This window comes from Mastomys coucha, unplaced genomic scaffold (genome assembly GCF_008632895.1).
Source record: "Mastomys coucha isolate ucsf_1 unplaced genomic scaffold, UCSF_Mcou_1 pScaffold20, whole genome shotgun sequence".
In the NCBI taxonomy this organism is placed as follows: Eukaryota; Metazoa; Chordata; class Mammalia; order Rodentia; family Muridae; genus Mastomys; species Mastomys coucha.
The window spans coordinates 22,352,950-22,369,736 of NW_022196903.1; the positions used below are offsets into that span (position 1 = coordinate 22,352,950).

General features: G+C 37.1%; 1 protein-coding gene across 11 annotated transcripts in view; it reads right to left on the reverse strand.

The window, feature by feature from the left end:
- The window catches only part of Grm8 (glutamate metabotropic receptor 8), an 804,058-nt gene that overhangs the window by 68,381 nt on the left and 718,890 nt on the right, over positions 1–16,787 (reverse strand). For all 11 annotated transcript variants that reach the window (XM_031381309.1, XM_031381308.1, XM_031381310.1 and 8 more), the window contains one exon: positions 14,236–15,171. In XM_031381309.1, coding sequence (XP_031237169.1) covers positions 14,236–15,171 — 936 coding nt within the window. The remainder of the gene's footprint in view (positions 1–14,235; positions 15,172–16,787) is intronic.

The window sequence follows — 16,787 nt, forward strand, 5'->3', positions numbered from 1 at the left end:
CACACACACACACACACACACACACACACATATATATATATAGTAGTTAAAGAATAAGAGGTCATGAATTCAAAGGAATAGGGAGGGTATGGTAGGCTTTGGGGGGAGGATTAAAGAAGTAATTATATTTTAATTCAATAAAAATGACAGTAACCTAATTTGTTTAAAGCCAATAAAAATGCAAACCTATAATTGGTTGATTTTACATATTAGTTTAGAACTAATCTGTTTACAGAATTTAGAATTCTGCCAAAAGGCAAATTCTTTCATATTACATTAAAGAATCATTTATGTGACTCTTAAAAAATAATTTTAAAAAGATAATAAGAAATCTAGACTTATATACAAGATGGCAAAATTATATAAAAATAAAAACACTGGAAAGAAAAACAGAAATTGTCTAAATTTGGCAAAGGCAAGTAGAGAAAGTCAAGATGACCCTAAAATTTGCCCAACCTCATTTAATATTCAAGTTTTCATAAAACAGTAGTATCTATTTACATTTGATTTACCATTAAGAAATAATTTGCTTTGATTGTAAATAAGTTTTCTTTTCATAGAACATAATATAATCATAATTTCCCCTCCCCATCTCCTTCCACATTATCCCAACATACCCAGTCATCTAACTCCATGGCTGAATTATTTTTCTCTTTAGAAATAGACAGAAATAAAATTAACAAATAACCAGTGTCAAAAGAAAAAGGACAAGAAACATACACAAACACACACACATGCACACACATACCAAACCCATATTAAAAAACAAAACAAAACAAAACAAAAAACCTACAACCTCAATATACAAGCAAAGAACCTATAAAAGATAAGAAAATAAAACAATATGAGGAAAACAGAATCTACGAAAATGCCACTGAGTTAATTTTGTATTAGCCATCTACTTATGGGAGTGGATATTTACCCAGTGAAACTCCATAGGAGAAAACTAAGTTTTCCTTTGTGATCTATTGTCTTTTCGAGGTAGCTTCTTGGTTATAGATGTAAACTCCTGTCCCATTCTTCCTCTCAGCACTGGCGTGAAGTCTGGCTTGAACCTACACAGGCCCCATATTTCAACTGTTAAGATTTTTTTCAAGGACAAGCAAGATGTCTTGGTACATAAGAGCACTTGCTATCAAGTCTATAGACCTAACTTTAATCCCTGAAACCTTCATGGTGGAAAGTGAGAACCAATTCATACCAGTTGTCTTCTGACCTCAACATGACCCCCAATACCAACAATAAGTAAACTTAAAGACAGTTTAACATTTATTTCATTATTTCATAGTTTTGTTTACTCAAAATCACAAAGCAAATGGTATTCTTCCTGAAGCTTATCTTGGCTTTTATTCATGAAAGCTGTTTTTACCCCGTTTCCATGTTATAACCTCAAATATGCCTCTCCATTCTTGGCTAGATGCAGTAGTCAGAAATTGAAAAGGACTGCTTCCCAGCATAATAACAAGAAAAAAATTTAAAGGGCTTGAGACGTAGTTCAAAGGTAGCATTTGCCTACTATAAGTGAGGCTTTGGTTTCTATCTCCCTGCAAAGCGAATTGTTTTCCTTATCTTAGCCAAGACCAAAGGGAAACCTCAGCTCCTTCTGAAGCAGAGCTAGATATAACCCCTGCTTCTGGCCCAGATAAGCTTTGCTATCGAATGTAGTTCAACAGCCTGTACACTGAAAGAACCAGACCCTGTTTAGTCTTCTGTGTCCAATCCACTCGGAAATATGTCCAAACGTATCTTGCCTGCACTTCTTCAATAAACATATTTTACTTTTTCTTATCCTTGTGTGTTACAATTCATACAATTCATCAAGGTTGGAGAAATCTTAACATACTTATAGTGAGACTATCTTCATGCTCTGAGAGATTTATATATACTCAAACCCCTGGTAAATAACATACAAACTTGGCAGAACTGTTTCCACGGTATGGCTCTGAACTACTGGCTACCCGTACCTTACAAATAATCATGTAACCTATTGCCCACACTGGGAAATACCTTTTCAAAGTAAATGGTGTACTATTAGCAGAGTAAATAGGACCATATAATCATCCAGCCCTCTTGTGACTATTCCAAACTGAGCAGTTTCTCACTTACAGCTTTTGCAAGCAATATCTGCCCTTTCCTTTCCTGAATATTTAAATCTAGTATTGCCACCATCCAGGAGGTAATGTCCATCTATTGTTCTCACCACATCCCCACATGTGCTTTAAGTTTGCCTTTTTTCATGCAACTTGCTTCATTTCTCTAAAGGACATAGTATTTACTTCCCTCTACCATCTCTGGCCTCACAATTTCTAAAATTGACTCTACATTGTATAAGATACCTGCCTGCTTCAAGTTCACCAAGTCTTGATGCTAAGAAACCTAATAACAGATCCTTAATCATTTCTTCATTTTATTAAAACCAGGCAACAGAGCAAAGGTACATGCACATGCAAAATATTTAGCAATTATTTGTGGCAGAGTGCAGTCACCAGTTGTCAGCTAACATAATTCAAAATGCTTTGTGTATACATGTATCTATAAGATTCGTAAAGCATAGTAAACATTAAAGTATCCTAGTATGAGAGTGCATTTTCATATTGCTTTACAAAAGATTATTTAGATATTCATTTAGTTCCTACTGCATCCAATTAGTGTTGTAGCACATGGGTTAAGCAATCAAATTAATCAAACAAATGAAAACATTCCATTACCCATCTTTCATCATTCTATGAAACTGATAATCTTGAATAATCTTTCATTTTTCATTTTGCTTTTATAGATAGTACAATTATGTATCTATTAACAGATAAGGTGGGCGATAGGAATTGACATACACTGCTCCTTGTATTTCCCTTACACATTTCCTATTCTCATTCTTTGGGTTTGTGTGTGTGTGTGTGTGTGTGTGTGTGTGTGTGTGTGTGTGTGTGTGTAGTTTTTTGGGTTTTTTGTTTGTTTGTTTGTTTGTTTGTTTTTGTTTTTTTGTTTTTTGTTTTTGTTTTTTTTTTGTTTTTGTTTTTGTTTTTTTTTTTTGTAGCAAGCTCTTACTATGTAGCTCTGGCTGGCCTATATAATCCAGGCTGGCTTGGAACTCTTTGAGATCTGCCTGACTCTGTTTCTTAAGTATGCACCAACACACAGTAAGACTACTTCAATTTTTAAGTTATACAACAATTTATGGAATACAGAATTAATGAAGTTTAACTTCATTCAAGTAAATAAATTTCTATTCTATATTTTGTCTCCAGGTTCCTTTTAATAATATAAGGATATTATCAACAGTGATTGCTTTTAATAGCTGCTCAATATTATTTACTTGAGACTCATTCAAAAAGCATAATTAGATGTGCAGAGAAAAGGTAAGCATAATTATCAAAATACTGCCATTTTAGCTTGAGCTTGGTGGGACATTAGTGGAATCCCAGACATTTGTTAAGAACAGGCACAAGACTATTTCTCCTACACATTTGTTTCAGTTTCCCATGTCTAGGATTTTTCTTTTTCTACTTTAGGTATCCTGTAGCGAGACATATGGGTAAATATCCATTATCCTCTAGGTTCTGTCTGAGAATTCTGAATGTTAAAATTCAAATATATTCTAAACTACTTCCGTGATTTTTCTCCTTTGGAATTAGTTATTCTTTTTGATTTGTGTTGCAGTCTTGCATAATTGTACTATTGGTTTTCTTCAATCTCAATAAGCCATGACTATTGATATATAATTATGATTGCTAGGCCAGGCTAATTGAGAAAGATTACCAATAGAGGTCTTTTTCTTTGCTCAGGATGGATGGATGTGGACTTGTGATTTTTCCAGACTATGATGGTTTGTATATGCTAGGCCCAGGGAGTGGCACTATTAGGAGGTGTAGCCTTGTTGCAGTGGGTGATTACTGTGGGCGTGGGCTTTGAGAACCTCATCCTAACTACTTGGAAGTCAGTCTTTCACTATCTCCCTTCAGAACAAGAGGTGGAATGCTCAGCTCCTTCAGCTCTACATCTGCCTGCATGCTGCCATGCACCTGCCTTGATGATAATGGACTGAACCTCTGAACCTGGAAGCCAGCCCCAATTAAATGTCATCCTTATAAGAGTTGCCTTGGTCGTGGTCTCTGTTTACAGCAGTAAAACCCTAAGACACTGACTGACATATTTTTGAAAGGTAAGGGCATTATCAAGCAAGAACTGGTACTTATAAAAGGAGGAATACATTCTAGCCATTGCAAAATGAGTCATCTCTAGAGTAGTTATGTGCTGGGCAGGCTCGAACCAGGCAAGAGAGGGAGAGAACCCGGTCCAGCTGAGCCTCTCTCTCGGGGCTGAGCCGGATTGTGAGTGTTGTGGCTTGGATCTCCTGCCTCTGGAGAATAATCACCCGGAGCCGGGAGTCTGTCCAAGCAGGAACTCATTTTATTGTATCAATCTTTTCTTTATAAAGGACTGAGAGAGGAGGCGGAGTTTTCTGCTGAGGTGAGATGACATAGGGAGATGGGTATGGATTGACTAATGGAACCAACAGTTACAGTTACTCTAAGTCAGCAGGAGCTAGGCAAAGGCAGGCTTAAGCAGGTTGTGCTGAGTCACTCCAGTACAGAACTGACTGAGACAGTTTACAAAACTCGAGCCAGCCTCAGGTTTGTCCTCAAGGCCCAAACCAGGGCCAAATAGAGCCCAACAGTTATGCTTTCCATACCACACTCCATCTATGTCTGATATAAAAGTACTATACATCCTTCTCTTTCTCTGCCCTTTACCCACAGAAGATCACATCTGCCAAAAATGCTTTATTCTTCAAAAGTATATAATTTGAATAATCCCTCTCCTTACACTGAGGTTAGAACAGAAAGCAGAATTTAGGGGTCACTATTCTGAAATGAATCCCTTTGAATATTTATCTGAGCATAACCATAGCATCTTCAGGTTGTTGGCTGATTTTTCAGTGGGAAATACTGTATGAATTCCTTGATGATAAGCAGTCTTGGTTTATATAAGGTGCAGAAGGAGAAGAATGTTGAGTTTTTGTTTTCATTCATTCATTTAAATATTTGCATATATTTGATTTACATATATTTTGCATAGGTGGAATTTATATTAACACTTGATTAAATATTTTTCACAATTTAAAGGTGAGTGATATTAATCTATATGATACTCCATTACATATATTTTTAATTTCACTACATAATATTGTATTGTGCTTTTAGCCCAAAGGAACTATTTGCTTGTCATCTGCTCTTTCTGGCATTGTGTATGCTTCCATAAGACACAAGTCTCTTCTGAACCATGGAAAAGGCAACTTGAATTTACAATAAGTAAACATGTTACTACATTCCCTAATATTAAGGGTTTAGGTATCATTAACACTTTATCAATAGAAATAAAAATACATCTTTTAAAATGACAAATTTCTAAATATTCTGAAAGAAAGCCATAGTCTATTTATTCTGAAAACATAATATTAATTAAATCTAGAATCACGTAACTTTGCTCATATCAATAACTGTGATTTTGACCTTCCCAGGTAAGTCTGTAATGGTCTAGCTCATGAAGACACTGTAATTTGGGCATTGCAAACTGGGCACTGTTTAGCTTACAAGAAAAGTCTGAGAAAGTACCACAACCTATAAAAACCAAATGTTTATAATAAATAGATCTAGTACCATAGTTTCCCATAGAATCCCAAACATGACACTATGGAACCTAAACATGTTTGTTGAACAAATATCCCTTTTTGATGTCAAATAAGATAAAAATCTCCAGGAGAATTACACTAAGTATGTAATGTAAAGTTATATTTTTCTGTAGCTATAATATCTATACAACCATAAACAATCAAACAAAAAAACTCAAGACAAGGCAGAATCAAGCTCCTTCCTAGGCATGCCTATGTGTTTCTAAGAAATTCATTTTTTTTTCTCTTCTAAATGTTCACATGCATATCATTTTATTTACCTGGAAAAGTAAGATCAAGTAAATAGTTTCTTTTAGCTTTCTGCTGTCATTTGCTTCTCCTCTTCTAGGATAAATTAATACATCTTGGTGTAATTGGTGTCATCTAGGAAAGAGACCTACCACACTACATGAAATAGTGCTATGTGAGATATCACTAAATTCTCCAAAGGGAACCACTTCAAATGAGCACAGGTGGCAAGGAAAACACACTCACACCAGGCAGTGGTGGCGCACGCCTTTAATCCCAGCACTTGGGAGGCAGAGGCAGGCAGATTTCTGAGTTCGAGGCCAGCCTGGTCTACAGAGTAAGTTCCAGGTGCAGACATGCAGAACATACATTCTTCCTTATGTCCATCCACCCTCTTCCGTCTAAAGGACACATGTGGCTCTAAGGACCTCTTGTCAGAGAAGTCTATCCTGCAGCTTTTTCCATTGACATCCAGGCTTTGCAGACACTGGTAATCCCGATGCTGTAAGCTCTTTCCCTATGTGGACTCTTCTATAGAGCAGGTATTTTATTACTACTCAGAGAGATCTCTCTCACAACACTTAAAACCGTCCCCATTTCCAACTGCCACACAAACATTTTGGCAACCGCAATTTTTTGGCACTGAGCTTTCATCCACAATTTTCTGCTAAATATTTGAAGCTAGTTACACATTGGCTCAGGAACATCTTCTTCCCGATACAGATTGATGTCTCTCTCATATCCCTTTTTCACTGATGTATTTAAATAACTATACTCAGAAGCATATGTTTCACAAAACACTTTTGGTTTATGGATAAATGGCTAAAGAAATTGAGATTGGGGCTGGAGAGATGGCTCAGCAGTTAAGAGCACTGACGGCTCTTCCAGAGGTCCTGAGTTCAAATCCCAGCAGCCACATGGTGGCTCACAACCATCTATAATCGGATCCGATGCCCTCTTGTGGTGTGTCTGAAGATAGCTTCAGTGTACTCATATAAAATAAATAAATAAATCTTTAAAAAAAAAAGGAAAGAAAGAAATTGAGATTGTTTGCATAAATCGATTAGGATCCTTGACTTCCATTTATTTTAATACTTTAGTCATTAAAAAATATTTTAAGACTATTTCAGACTTGTCATTATGCTATATGTTTATAGAATACAAGGGTAAGAAAAACCAATAAGTTTTATTCGCTGTCTCCATGGATGACACCTTAATGATGCTGAAGCCCAGCATTGCTGCACTGCTCACTGTGTGCTAAGTGCTTTTCCTGACTCACACTTGTAGAACTCTAAAACACTAGGATACGGTATTAGGATAAGGTATGTATTAGTTTAAAAAATAATGAAACAAGAACATTTTTTTTAAAGTAAACCACCACCCTATCTTTTCCCAGAATATGTAAACTTAAATGAACTCTGGGTTAAGATTTAGTTTCAGCAAAGATGGAATGTGACTGTTTTGTTACTCCTATCAGTGGGGGGTAAGACCTCTTGCTTATATATTCTCAGATCACTTGGCATATCCAGAGATTAATTTGTGGCATTGATTTTCCAGCTTGTGCACTTCCTTATAGTCACTGCAGCTAGGCATTTTCTTACCCTCACACTCTTCTTACTCTACACAGGGAGACAGACACGTGGAAAACAGAAGGAAGAGGCAAAGTGCCCCAAAGTAGCCTCTCTATAGTGCTTCTCCTTTGCTTGTGAATTTTACACAGGAAGAAGTACAACTACTATCATTTCTTTATAATCTTTTGGTTTAAATATTTAATAGCCTTATTTTACATGTAAGTGAAATTTGTGGAAGGCCAGCTTCTTCAACATCCAGGGTAAACAGAGGAAGGTAGCAAGGTGTGGTATTGGCAATTGGGTTTGGTGCCAACCCCTACCCTATACCACCTTGCTGCTGCCCCTACCCTATACCACCTTGCTGCTGCCCCTACCCTATACCACCTCGCTAAGAACTGCAGATGATTTACAGGGTCAGCATTGGTAGTTGCTGGGAGCCATAGCCTTAACCATGGCCTTGTGGAAAATTACTGGCTTACACATACAGCCCTGAGAGAACTTATGTAGTCTAACAGTAAGAATATTTGTGGGTGTGGAGGACACTGTGACCGCTGGTTCCAGAGATTGAAGATTGCCACCTGGCCTTCAGAAAGCCCCGGGGGCTCTTCCCCTCTCCTTGACGCTTCCTCTTGTTTACACTTATATTGCCATCCCTGAAGTAAAGTTTTTCAGAGCTTGATCAGACAACTGTCTTGCTCTCATTCTTCATGTCTCTTTTCCCTGTCAGTCTCTCTCCCCTGCCCTGAGTCCCTGCTGAATGCCCCGCAGGTCGGGGCAGGTAGTGCTAACAGAAGCAAAACTTACTCATCTAGGGCTGGTACTCTCTGTGACTGACAAGACACTCTGAACTTAGGAGATGAAGCAAGGCAGGTTCTAATAAGGAAGTCCCAACAAGCAATTTCCAACAATTTCACACATACATACATTCATATATTACATACATAGATGCAGACAGAGATATATATGTATATAGATATATATTTGATATGGATAGAGTAAAGCTCTAACAAGAAGGCTCTAATAATTTTATGTTTTCCTTCAGCCCATTTATATCCCCTAAGACAAAGTTCTCTAGGTAATAAAAAAATTACCTCACAGAAAAAATGTTGCATACGAGGGAGTGACAGCAGGATTGCTGATAATGAGTTCAAAGCTATTGCTTTATCTGTGTTTCACTCTATAAGCTCATTGTAAGCTCAGAGCAATAATTTTATATGTCCATGGCCTTGTTTTATCATGATGCACACCTGTGGCCTCATCCTTAGACCTGACCTAGAATGAATGTTTTTCCTTGGTCCTAACTCTGTTGCAAGCCTATTTCTCTTCCTAGTGCAATCTACATGTTTGTGATATATGAAAGCTCATTGTATTCCTCTTCATTCAGCCTTTACTTTTTAATCTATGAGGAGGGGGTAAGATTTATCTTTGATTCTAACTTTATTATACTTGTCTGTAAAAACAACCAAACCCATCTCTTTAATCTATCAATTATTCTAACTTCCTAAAATTATTTGAATCAAATAAAGAATTCTATAAAATCAGTAATTCATCTAAGCAGCATTATTTTAGGAAAGTTCATCTTAATGTTGATCTCTTGGAAATTTGCCCAACAGGCAAATACCAAGGAATCAATCACAATAGACTTTAGGCAGAAAGGTCTTTTTTTGCCAATCACTCCATGTCAGATATATGAGGAATACATCTATGACTAACATGAGAAGGCATATCATCAGCAAAAAGCAATCCCTGTGACAAAGTCTCTGGGGCCATGCCTTTGCAAGGTTCACCCATTGGGGTCATGCAAAATAGTGGGCCATCTCCAAGAACCTTACCCACTGCAATTTCTCCTGTGTGGCACCCTCCAGGAAGTAACAAATTCTTTTTGAGAAATATATGTGTCCAACCATTTGATTGGCAAAAAATCTAACAAAAGGTGTAATGATGATCACAGAAAGAAATATATAAATGACTCAAATTATTCACTAACTAATAAATCCTAAGCAAGTATTTATATTATTATATTTTCATTATTGTATAAGATACAATATCCACTCATTTAACAGCCACTTATTGAGAATATAATATATGAAAAACTCTATATGGGAATGTGTGTATTCAGATAAATATATCTAATAGATAGACTGTACAGTCTACAAGTTTACATAGGACTGCATTTACAAATAGGAAAAGAAAATGAAAATTGAGTCACTAGATGACAGGGATGAAAATGATGCTAGGTCTTCAACTTGAGTTATGAGGCAGAAGTTGTGCATGGCAAGGGTAGAAAAGTTGGTTCAGATGCACTAATTTGACTTTTAGGACATTTTGTTCGGCAGTTGTGGGTGATTGTTTGTTCATTTGTTTGTTTTACTAACCGTGCTAGGTATTTTTGTGTCAACGGGACATGAGCTAAAGTCACCTGAGAGGAAGATGCCTCAATTAACAAAATGCCTCCATAAGATTGGGCTGCAGACAAGCCTGTAGGACATTTTCTCAATTCTATTACTGATGATAGCAGAGGGCCAAGCTTATTATGGGTGGTGCCATCCTTGACCTGGTGGTCCTGAGTTCTATATAAAGCAGGTTGAGCAAGTCATAGGGAGAAAACCAGTAACCAGTCCTTTCCTACATCAGTTCAAGTTCTTGCTTTGTTTGAGTTCCTGTTCTGACTTCCTCTGGTGATTACCAGCAATATGGAAGTGTAAGCTGAATTAACCCTTTCCTCCCCAACTTGCTTTTGGTTGTAGCGCTTCGTCAGAAGCAGTAGAATCCTTAACTAAGATATTAACTTTCAGCCTTATATTTTTTTATTCTTATATATTTTTTATTCTAACATTGCTTTCTTTTTTTGTTTTTCCATCTAATACTGTAGTTGAAACACTGTACTCCTTGATGTCTGGCAGTGTCATAACGATTGTCTGGTTATCTGAAATTTATAAACCCAATTAGGAAAGATATTTCTGCCACCCTATCAGCCTCAAACTACCACTAACAATCATTTTTTTCCCTGACTAAAAGTTAATGATTTTAAACATAATTTTATCTTTTTGGAACAATTATGTGAGTTTGTTTATACCTATGGAATGCATCAGTAAATCTATATTTCTTTATACTGATTCTCCATAAGGAAAAGGAAAGAAAAGTGTGTCCAATGTTTAGCAGAATTCAGAAGTATGAGCAAATTATATAATTACAAATGTAAGGAAAACCAGATGGAGAATGTAAACGGTGTTTGGCACTGAAAGCAGGCATGATGTATCTCAAAGAGTTCTCGGTCTTTATGGTTCTTCTCCAAATGCTCTTTGTATAACTGAGAACATGATTATATAAAAATGATTGAGAAACATCTATGCAGATCACTCACCTATCTGTACTTTGTTTCTTACTTCTTGTAACTTCAGAGAGAGCTGCATGGTTCAACAATTTTCCTGCCACAGACACTACTCTCAGACAGTATGATGATATATACATTGGGAGAAAATTGTTCCTCCTGCTGTTTTCTCGGTTAGAAATTCGGTGTTACTAAATGCATAGATATAGGATGCATAGTTATCTGCTTTCTCATCTCAAATATGACCCCTCACCCTCTTCCTTGCCCTTGAGTCTGGCATCTTGCTGGCCTGGCAGGCATTAAGAACACATGGGCTGAAAGCCAAACTGATCCTTACAAGGACTCGGGGAGAGGCAGACTGACATGGGTTCAATAATTAGCACAATGCCAGACTTGATACTCAATAAGGAGCTGCTGAATTAATGGATGTGTGTGTTGCCTAGCTGTTGTAAATGCTTCAAGTTGATAACCTGGGCTAATTGGGTGAGCATTATAAATGAAAATGAAGGAGTGATCAGCTCTTCCTCCTGCCAAGTCAATAAACTTGTTTAAAGACTTATTTTAGAGACAGAAATGTTTAGTTCATTTTTAATATCCATGCCAATAGCTTTAATAATGTTAAAACACTCTCAAGCATTTTATCTATTATCATGAATAACAAAAGATACTTTGAAAGAAAAGCAGACAGTAAATTTTAAGGTAACTTTTAGGACAGCACATAATTCTATTATATAAAGTACCTCAGTGGCAAAGACTATTTATGATCCAATAGCTCTTGCTGCAGTGACAGTCTAAATTCTACAACCCAGAGACTAAATGATACATCTCTATAACATTTTCAAAATCCCAACAGTTATTACTTATTATTGAGTTCTTCAGACTGTCTCACATTTAATCACATCATAAATATAAAATAAATTCCAGTTAGCATATTTTGTATTTGTTTTACAATTTGTTATTAAAATACACTTTTATTCCACAAAGCTAAGAAAGAAAAACAGAAATTGGCTAACCACATTCAACCATATCTCTAAAGGCATGGATATGTCCATACTCATAAAAGCAAATATAACTTGAGATTTTAAAATAGATATACACCTCTCACAGGCTCAGCATCACAGCAGGCAGCCTCTATTCCCTGGTATTTCTATCTTCATTTCACCTTCAAATCTTTATCTATTGCTGTTCTTTAGGAGACAGTTACAAACACTGAGTCTTACTGTTCAGGAAGAAAATATTTCATTTTTAAAACTTATTCTTTAAGAGTGTTATGTATGTATACGATGTAATATGATAATATCTATGATGTCATTTTCCCTCCTATTCTTCCTTAGGTCCCTCACCCAAGGAAAATGCCTTTCCCAATTTGTTTCCCTTTATTTTTAAACAAACAAACAAACAACACTAACTCATCTCATGCTGCCAATATGTAAATGGATGTGGGAGTTTCCCACTGGAGCATGGGCAGTCTATATGAGTACCACATCCCCAAAGAAGAAAGACTTCTCCTTCCCTAGCAGCTGTCAACTGACAATAGCTCCTCAGTTATGGTAGAAAATCATGAGCTCCTCTCTGGGAGAGAACACTTTAATAACTTTAAAGTCCCACTAAGAACTCAAATTTGAAGTACTGTGATGTTGTTAAGCACCTTGATACAGGATGACAATTTTATTTATTTTAAGATTGAAGCACTGAATTCTCAAAAACAAAAAAACAAACAAACAAACATTCCCCAATAACAATTCTACTGTTGAAAATGTAAGAGAAGAGGAAGAATAACAAGTTAGACTGGACAGAAGATATCCTCTGTTTCAGATACTTGTTCACCAGAAGAAGAGAAGACATTATTGTGATAGCCTTCTGTAGGTATCACAATAGACAAGAAAATGTTTCAACACCAGATGAATATAACAACTGCTTACATAGTTGTTCCTAGTTATGTATATATTTGGCCACTTTCAAATTCTGAAGATATATTATTTTCTAGCTTAAACCAACAAATCAAATTAAACGCTGGGCTTTGATATAGTTATTTTCCAGTTCATACATTCTTTCCCCAGATATAAGTTTAATTCTAATATATTTCTATCTTTCTATACTAAAATACATCCTTTCATTACTAAGGGTCTACCTATAATTGTCTTACTTTTAACTCCCCTCTTCATGCTTGGTCCCACATCAAATGTCTGTGGCTTCCACAAAGCCGGGACATCAAGATAGTTCTAGGGATCACCAAGCCATGACAAGTTCATGCTAATCATCAGAATTCTCTAAAGTTCTTTTTTTCCCCTTCCAAACATTGTTGAAGACCACATTGATCCAGTGATGACTGGGGGATCAACCCAATAAGCTCACTCACTGTCCCACATGGAGGACACTCCAATGGAACTCTGTTGAGATTTTAAGTTATTCAGAATCTCTCCTGGATCTTTATAGCCTCAGGAATATAATTTCCCATGATAGCTGATGTTTTTCTAATGAAGGAAGGTAGGCAGATGTTTAAGTCTTCTCTTTGAGAGATCTGTCTTACACACACATTGAGGCTGAAGGATTATCCTTATAGAAATATAACATCACCTTGTTTGCTAAAAGCTCTTCCATCCCAACTCCCAACCTGTGAACTCAGAGTTATCCTTAGTTCTCAGCTTCCTCCTGTGTGGAACTGAATGTATCTACATCAGCAAATACCACATCTCATCTGAAGACTTCCTTTACTATCTGCATTTTATGTAGGAAAGTGTGAACTGAATATTAATGACAAAGGCAATTACTTTAAAGGGACCCATTGATCTTCACCTACAAATATAAACAACCTTTTTGCTATCTTAATTATCCATCATAAACATTTGTAAATGTAAAATTAATAGGAATTGGGCCTGGGAAGATGTGGTAAGTGGTTTTGAGTGTATTAACACATTTCAGTGTCTTTAGGATTTGGCGGCAATACTATAAATTCTGCGTCTATGCTTGAAATCATAATTGTCAACGATGGCTTTTTCCCAGAGTTTGCACAGAACAGAAAAGATGTCATTTGCTTTGCAGTGGGATCTCTCTGGGACAGCTCACCCCTGTGAGCCCATCTGCCCTTTCTGCCTCTGTCTTTTAATTAACATTTGAAAAACAACAGCTACATTGTAGATAACAGGGCTTGTGAAAGAGACCCAGAAAATGATGTGAAGTCTGTCAATCTTCAACCTTGCCAAAGAGCATGCAATTGTGTTACTGGTGGTGGGGGGAAGGGAATCATTCATAGGCCATATACACTCAATGTGATACACAGACACACACACTAATAATACATACTGAAGTATCTTGAAAGATTATAAATGAATTATTAGTAGTTAAAATAATTCTCAAATAAATTAAATTGAAATAAATCCAGGGAAAAGATGTCAAATGGTTCTCCTGCTGCTTACCTTTTCTGCTGACTGGGCTGTACCAAAAAAGATGGGGATGAAAGCTAACCAAATGATGCACGTGGTGTACATGGTAAATCCAATAGGTTTGGCTTCATTGAACGTCTCTGGGACCCCTCTGGTTTTAATGGCATAAACAGTACACGTGACCATCAGGAGGATACTGTATCCCAGTGAACAAATGAGTGACAGATCGGAAATGTCACACTTGAGCACTCCCCTGGCATTCTCGGGATCCAGTGTTCGCTGTTCTCCATAGTCAATGATGGTGTGGGGTGGATCCACAACAAACCACACAAACACTCCAAGGAGCTGTACGGAGATGAGGCTGAAGGTGATCACGAGCTGAGATGCTGGGCTGATAAACTTAGGTGCTGTGACAGATTTCTTCCCTTGCTCAAATATTCGGTGGATTCGGTTTGTTTTGGTCAAAAGTGCTGCATAGCTGAAACACATACCAAGTCCCAGGAAGATCCGTCGGAAGGAGCAGATGATTGTGTCAGGTGCCGCAATCATCAAAAAGGTGATCGAGTAACAGAGAAAAATCCCCGTAAGAAGCACATAACTAAGTTCCCTTCCAGAAGCTCTCACGATAGGTGTGTCATTATAGCGGACAAAGGTCACAATCACAAAGGTGGTGGCAATGATTCCCAGTATTGCTATGAACACAGGTACCACGGCCCAGGGTGAATGCCACTCCAACTTGATGATGGGGATTCTCTGGCAGCCTGTGCGGTTGATGTTTGGTCTCTGATCCAAAGGGCAGAGTTCACAGGACAGTTCATCCACCTGGTAGTTATAACCCTCGCAGCGTTCACAGTGCCAGCAGCAAGGGACCCCTTTCACAGTTTTCTTCCTCTCCCCAGGCTTGCACGGCAGGCTGCAGACAGATGCTGGGTGCGTGTGCTCTCTATTAGCCCACTGCATGTCTTCTACCTGTGGGCATAAAAAATTAATGAGCCTTCCATTTTTCCCCATTTATAATATCCTAATCCTAGCCACAGGTTTGTAATAAATCACTGAATGCTGACGGTACAAATACAGTTTACCATAATAAGAGTACCGTTTCTTTCCCTGATATTGACTTTATAAAAGTGTTAAATGATTGGGTTCAATCAATCATTTGGATCATCAACTAGATGGTATCATTACTTTTCACTTACCTCTTCATGGCTGACCACTACGATATTAAAGAAAGATTTATCGGCCCAAACAATTTTAATATGAAAGCTTTAAAAATTAAATAAGAGGGATAAAAACAAAATAAAACAAAAATATTCCCATAGAAAGATATTTTAAATCTAATTACAAATATAAATGTCAAAATATTTCAAATACTGGATTAAGACACTAAGCCTATCAACAATGATTGCTGTCTTTCTAAAATGGTTAGGGAAATTCAGCGGACACCCTGTTGCTCTTGAGAGAAGATGACAGGAGTTAATCTCTGACTTCTTTGCTCATGGATATAACAATATTTGCATGTTAGCCATGAACTAAAATATATATGTTGGATAAAGGAGTTAAAAATAATGTTTACTACTGAATGCTTGTAATCTTAAATGCAGCAAAAAGCAATGAAATTAGTACTAAATAAGGATATGAATTGGGAATAGAAAAGGCATCAGGCAGAGATGTGAGAACGAGAGGGCAAAGGTGAGAGCAGTGGGATTTGGAAGCCTTGAAGGAACACACAAAATTTAATTCGCCAAGGCCAATTTCATTGACAGTCTACAAGAATTACTACACCGCATAGTCGTCATCTTCTCAGATGGCCCCCCATGCCCTCTCCTGCTTGAATCTGAGCACTCATGTGCTTCATTCTCACCCTGAAAAAAGTGACCTATTTAAACAATGCTGTGTTCAAGGGATGATAGTCATGGCTCCTGAAGCTTGGCCATAAAAGTCGCCTTTAACCTCTGCTTTGTCTTGTCATATGTCACCCCTGCTCAGGGAAGCACCAACACAGGGTCCTGAAAGTCCTCAAGCAGGCTTGAGGTAAAGTTTGCAGGTCCTTCGCAGCTACATGAAGCAGTTGCCATGTTCTAGAAAGTAACTGCTTGGCTTCAGTCAAGCCCTCAGATTACTTCAGCTCTTGCTTGCATCTTGACTTGTGCAAATCACTAACCTTGAACACCCCAGCTAAGCTCTTCTTGAATTCTCAGGTTTAAAAGTTATGTAAGGTAATAAGCACTTATTGTTTCTATACTTTAGGCTATCTATATTACACATACGTGTATGTGTGTACATAATATTATGTACTGAACACATAGCGTGCACACACACACACACACATATAATACATAATATAACACACACATATTATATGTGTTGAACATATTTACCCCCATCACTCCCTCTTGCCATTCTCACATTGATCCTCTTCTTCTTTCCAACTGTTCTGTCTTCTACTTTCAAAGCTTTTGTTTTTTTAGGATGTCCTTTAAGTTTGGTTATAATTACTTAGTGATAAGCCTATGAATTTTGGAGTTATTTTTACACAGCAATAAAAAAAACCAATGTAGCTCAGATTAAATTTTCCCAGGCTGAGG